At 45.4% G+C, this 6,093-nt stretch overlaps 1 protein-coding gene across 1 annotated transcript; it reads left to right on the top strand.

Moving 5' to 3' along the window:
* The first annotated feature begins 881 nt into the window (after window positions 1-881).
* Window positions 882-4,763, top strand: LOC149845850 (protein SOSEKI 5-like). Its single transcript, XM_089997756.1, has 4 exons — window positions 882-1,099; window positions 1,249-1,318; window positions 1,940-2,794; window positions 4,574-4,763. The coding sequence occupies exons 1-4, from the start codon at window positions 886-888 to the stop codon at window positions 4,725-4,727; spliced, it is 1,293 nt and encodes a 430-aa protein (XP_089853882.1). The 5' UTR covers window positions 882-885; the 3' UTR covers window positions 4,728-4,763.
* Window positions 4,764-6,093: the final 1,330 nt, after the last annotated feature.

The raw sequence follows: 6,093 nt of genomic DNA, 5'->3' as shown, positions 1-6,093 counted from the left end.
TTGCTTTATGAAAATTCTGTGATTGTGACTTTGTAATCACAACAACTTGAAAATCTCGCTTTCACAGGGTGTTGCAAAGTACAACAATCTTTATTCACACTCACTTAGAAAAAAATGAGAGACAAACGAGAGTTCAAACCCCAAAATAATAGAAAAATCTATTTACTTGTATTTTTTTTTGGGGGGGATAATCCACTAGAAAAACCCATTATCACCGACTATACATTGGCTGGCCTCCAATTGGTAAAACCAATGTTGTCAGTATACTTTCATACTCTCTTGATGTTTGGGAGCAGTGGCATTGCTAAAACAATGAGGTAGGACTGGTGCTGACAGGCCCAACACCACATTTCAACACTTTTCACGAGACGCTGTTTTTGGCAACTTGGTCTCTCAATATCACATATTGGCAAAAAACATATTTTGGCAACACTAAAACCGTGTTTCCAAAACCGTGTTTCTATTCCATTGCAAAGCTCCCAAAACATAACCTAAATTTTACCTCTAATGTGAAAAGAACTAAAAATGATATTCAAACAAATAAATCAATAACCAAGGCAGAGAAAGTAATATAAAATATTAAATTAGATATGGATAATAAAAAAATAAAGTTGCAGTAAAAAAAAAAAAAAAGAGAAAAGAGTCAAGAGGTGTGACGTGAGACAAGAGTCAAACGTACCAAAATTGCTCTCATTTTTGTTGCTTTGTTCTTGTCCGCCGCATCGATTTTAAATCCCTCCTCCCTCCTCCCATTCCCCACCACAGAGTCTCTCTCTCTCTCTCTGTCTCCCCTCACCAGACTACTACAGTGCACAGTGGATACCGTTTGGAGGAGGCTGAAGAACGAAGGAAGGGGAGAGTACAGAATCCCTGGTTTGAAGGGCGATGGCCGTGAGCCCTAGAGGAGGAGGGAGGGCGGAGCTGGCCGGGAAGAAGAACAGAGAAGCGAGCCCCGAGCGGACGAGGGTGTGGACGGAGCCGAGGGGGAAGCAGGAGAGGAGGGTGCCCGTCGTCTACTACCTCTGCAGGGATGGCCAGCTCGAGCAACCCCACTTCATGGAGGTCCCCCTCTCCTCTGCCGATGGCCTCTACCTCAGAGGTGTGATCTCTCTCTCTCTCTCTCTTTCTCTAGGATTTCCCCATTCTCTTGTTTTCTTGACGAGATGATATTCTTTGATCGGCGTTTTTCTTCTGTTTTTTTTTACTCATCTTGAATCGATCGGGTGTGTTTGATTTCTTTTCTTGCAGACGTCACGAGCCGTCTCAACTTACTCAGAGGGAAGGGGATCGCTTCTATGTACTCCTGGTCTTCGAAGCGGTACATTTCCTGGTTTTCTCTGCTTGTACCTCGAATTTCTTTGATCTCCGTTTGTTTATGCTCGTCTTTTTCTTGTTCTTTCTTCGTCATTTTTCGTCAGTGATGCTGTCGAATTTCATTCAAATCCCGCTAAGAATTTCCTGAATATTTTGTAATTTTTTTGGAATTCTACCTATTTTTTGTCGATGCTTTTTAGTCCTTTTTTCTTATTTTTGATTCGTTAATTTGGTTCAGAAATCAGAAGTATGATTTTTTTTTTGAACTTTAATATATTTTACTGAATGTGCTGTCTTTCTAAAATCTTGCTTAATCTCTTCAATATTGTGTTATCCTCAGCTACTTCTCCATCAATCTCTGTAATCTCTTTGTTTTCCGTCTATTTTTTCTTATTAACCTAGTAATATCTGCTCTTCTCTTTGTTTATCCGTCGTTTTCCACTAATTTTGGTATATTTTCCTGCTAATCCCCTGGATTTCGTTTGATTTCAGTCAGTTTCCCGCGTAATCCTGCATTTTCTCCCCCAAACCTCTCTATACTCTCTAAGATTTCCCTCATCTCGCAATATTTCTCACTAAAAAATCTCCTTCAGTACTAAATTTACGGGCTTCCTCTTCGTTGCAGGAGCTACAAGAACGGGTTCGTCTGGCATGATCTCTCCGAGAACGACTTCATCTACCCGATCCACGGCCACGAGTACGTCCTCAAGGGGTCAGAGATCGTGAACTCTTTTCCCCGTCCTCCTCCTCCTCTGGAGAAGGCTTCCTCTGCTTCTTACTCGTCCAAAGAGTCCAAGCAACTCCACGACTTTTCCATAGAAGCTTCCTCCTCCAGCAGCACCGATCGGTCCGCCGATTCCGGCCGGAAAACCGTTGATGTGACGGAGTACAAGGTCTACAAGGCGGAGTCTCTAGCCGAATTCTCCGCGAAGGCGGCAGACGCCTCAACGCAGACGGACGACCGGCGGAGACATGGCCTGAGAGAGATCGCCGCAGCTGCACCGCAGCCGGTGTCGTCGGAGCTGAACGAGGAGGCATCGTCGCCTCCTCCGTCCACTTCGAGCCCCTCGTCGGGGACGGACAGCAAGGATCAGCCGGAGACTCTGGAGGCACTGATGAAGGAGGACGGCCGGATGGGGAGCCTCCGGCTGCTGGAGGAGCCGCCGGAGCTGTCGGTCCGGGCGGTGAACCACGCGAGGGTGAGGGCGTCTGCCCTGCTGATGCAGCTCATCTCCTGCGGGTCCCTTCCGGTGGAGCGGCCCAGGCCTCACCGCGAGGGTTGCCTCCACGCGAAGACGCCCTCGGCGGGGCCTGGCGGCAAGCTGGAGTGCTTCCCTGGCGACAACCCCAGGCTGGCGGCGAGTGTCCGGCTGGAGGAGAAGGAGTACTTCAGCGGGAGCCTCATAGAGACCAAATCGGACCAGGGGGTCGCTGCGGAGGTCCCTCGCCTGAAGAGGTCGTCTTCATACAACGCAGACAGGTGAACGTCTCTTTCCCTCTTTGGCTCCGGCTGTTCTGTCTTCCTTTGTGTGTTTGGGAACAGAGAGAGGGTTCCAACTGGAGAAGGTTATTGAATGAAGAGGGGGCAAGAGTGAGAGCGACCCACCCTTCTATCTAGGGATGGCAGTGGACCAGGACGGGACAAGGTGTCCTCCGCCCGCCCCGTCTCAAAATCCTCCCTTTCATTCTGGTATGGCTTTTGATTTTAACCACCATCCCCCGTGTCATGTTCTCCATCCTCTGTTCGCATGGGGCAAGGCAGGGCGGAGTCCTGTTTTTCCTCGGTCCATTTGTTGCCATCCCAAAAGAAGGATTGAAAACGGGATTGGGCAGAGCAAGACAAGGCACAGTCTCCATCTCCGGTTCCCCTAGGAGGCGACTCCATTTCAGTGTCGTGTCACTGACACACGAGTTAGACACGCTTCAGTCCCGAAACGGGTTGCATCTATTGAATAATATTTCAATGACAAATACTTTTTATATGTTAAAATGTCAATTATCATAAAAAAAAGTTTTCATTGTTAAAATGTGAATCTACTATTTTTTATTAAATGTAAAAACATATTAAAAAATAAATTTTAATATTATTTTAAATGTTTTAACAAGTGTCATGTTATGATTGACAGATAATATTTTTTATTATTTTTTTAGCCAACAGAGAATGATTTACTTGAGTATCGGTATCGGTCGGGTCCTGATCACCCCTTCATCATTGCATCAGGACACTAAAAGTGTAAAATCACATATTACTGTGACTACCGTATAAAGCAAACACATTGCGGTGCAACAGTAGCTGCGCCGAGTTTGTGCTTTCCTTTGGTTAGTGGTGGCAGACTGGTCACTGGCAGTAATTAAATTTCAAAAAGGAAATACCTTTTATGGTTGTGGTGGTAAACCGGTAAGGTTGTGCAATCTGTACCCGGCCGTTTTCACGGTTTCACCCAATGTTATCAATATCGGTGTGTATCGTCCTCTATCGATCTGTACACATCGTATCATCTCTGAATCGGTTATTTTTTTAATAATTATAAAAAATATTAACATACTTTTTTTATATTATTTTAATGATTTTAACACTTATGAGCTCCGCAATGCACATTATGATTGATACGAGTTATTATTTTTAGCCGCTACAGAAAGATATTCACTTGATTATCGGTATCAGCTGATACAGCTGAATAGGTGGCCAAACGAACGATTCAGCACCCATACCGATACTGACAACATTGGTTTCACCTGCTTGGTACTGAGCGTTTTGTTTTGGTCGATTCTGTGAAACTTTCCATTTTTACTTTCTGTTTCCACACTGGCCATTCAGGGGGGGGGGATTACGGTTTCTACGCGACAATGGATGAATAAGTAAAGCCATGGATTGATGGCAGAAAAGCAAGAGTTGTCTTGTCCCGTTTGGCACGGGGAGAGAATCCATCACGCCCGGAATAGTAGAAAAAACAAGCAAACAAACTTCTTGTTGAGATAAATGTTGTCAGTATAGTGCGAATCGTTCTGAATCAGCAGAAAATCGATACGGTACTAACGTGAATCGGTTATTTTTTAATAAATATAAAAAATATTTAAAATTAATTTTTAATATTATTTTGATGGTTTTAACACGTGTCACGATTGATGCAGTATATGTTTACATTTGTTTTTTAGCCCGATTCACTTGAGAATTGGTATCGGGCCTATTCAACTGAATAGTTGGCCAAACCATTCGATAGACGATACGATTTTGACAACATTTGTTGGAGATGCGCAGGGTGGTCAAATCGGAAGTGATGGAGAAGGTTACGGAAGGGGTCGTTCGAGCCAAGTGCATCCCGAGGAAGGCGACTAGGTCGGGCAGGAAGGAAGGGAGTGCCCACGGCAGCAAGAGGATCACAGACGAGCCCGCGAAGCAAGTCACCGAATGAGCAGGGGATGACGGCCTTTGGCATTAATTTGACGCACAAGAGAAAGAGGAGAGAGAGAGAAAAAAAGTAGAAGAAGGGCAGTCGATGCTGATACGCCTTGCAGGGCACGGCGAGCGGCGAGTTGGGAGGACTACAATGAGAGGTGGGTTTTCTTTGTGGCATTTGTGTGCGTGAGTGGCGTACGCCTATGGTTGTGGGGAGTAGAGGTGGTGGGGGGAGTCTGCGTTTGGACAAGGGCTGGTGGGTTTTTGGGAATGTTGCTGGGCTCGGGGAGTGTGAAGTGGTTTGTCCTGACGTTTTGTTTAAAGCGGTTGACCTTTGCGTCCCTCCAACATCCCACGTTACGTGTTTGTATTCGATCTGGTTGTTAGCTTTGCCCGTTTCTCTTGATCTTCCTGCCTTTAATGAGAAGCAACGTAATTTGGGGGTTGAGTTATTTGGCTTCAAAGTCAAATTCCACAGCTTTTTTTGGAACTCAGAAAACAGAGAGAGTATAAAATTTAGGTTCGGGTGTGCTCATGGAGGGAGGAGAATCCGAGGGAAGACTGGAAAACGGCCTGCATAAAGGGATCTTTTTTTGGATTTTTTTTTGTGTGTGTGAGTGCTGGGCTAAATAGCTTTTTCGGATATAGCCGTTCCCAACCCAATCTTAACTATTAATTTTTTTTCGTACGTGTTGATATCCCATGAGTTATGAGCTCTAGGGATGGCAGTGGACCCGTAGACAAGGGGGCTCGGCCTCGCCCGGGTTTGGACCAGGGATGAAGGGCATGAAACAGGGATGGAGGCGGGGATGAAGGTTAAAATCTATCCCCGTGTAGGAATGGAGGAGGAGATCTTTTCCCCGCCCTGTCCCAATCCCTGCCTAGCCCCGACCCACCCCGCCCCGGTCCCAATCTTTTATGGGGGGTGAAGGTGAAAATCCATCTCCTTGTGGGGATGGAGGTTCGGATTTTGAAATGGTGCGGGGGTGGAGACCTTACCCCCCACCCTCACCTTGGTCCACATCCATCCCTAATGAGATCATCATATTTAGTAACCACCTCAATACCCAATTTACGGTTACACGTACTACCATTGAACGTAAGAATTGTAATCACCCTCAACTCTTTATCTGTGTTTTTTGGACCTTACCATGTTAGTGGGTCTTATAGGATTCTTTTTGTAAGACTCAATGGCCACACTTGATCCAATATCCAGATCCGGGCTCGTCTTGCTTTGCTGGCATTTTCATTTCAAGTATTTCATGTTTTCAAGCTTTAAGGGGAAAATCTCACCGAGAAAATGATTAAAAACAATTTAGATCGATGGAAGTAGAGAGCTCTTCAAATAACGTAAATAAGTTGAATCGATCATGGTGCAGATG

The sequence above is a fragment of the Nuphar pumila genome, chromosome 2 (assembly GCF_984573655.1).
Source record: "Nuphar pumila chromosome 2, dmNupPumi1.hap1.1, whole genome shotgun sequence".
In the NCBI taxonomy this organism is placed as follows: Eukaryota; Viridiplantae; Streptophyta; class Magnoliopsida; order Nymphaeales; family Nymphaeaceae; genus Nuphar; species Nuphar pumila.
This window is presented reverse-complemented; position numbering and strand designations above follow the sequence as displayed.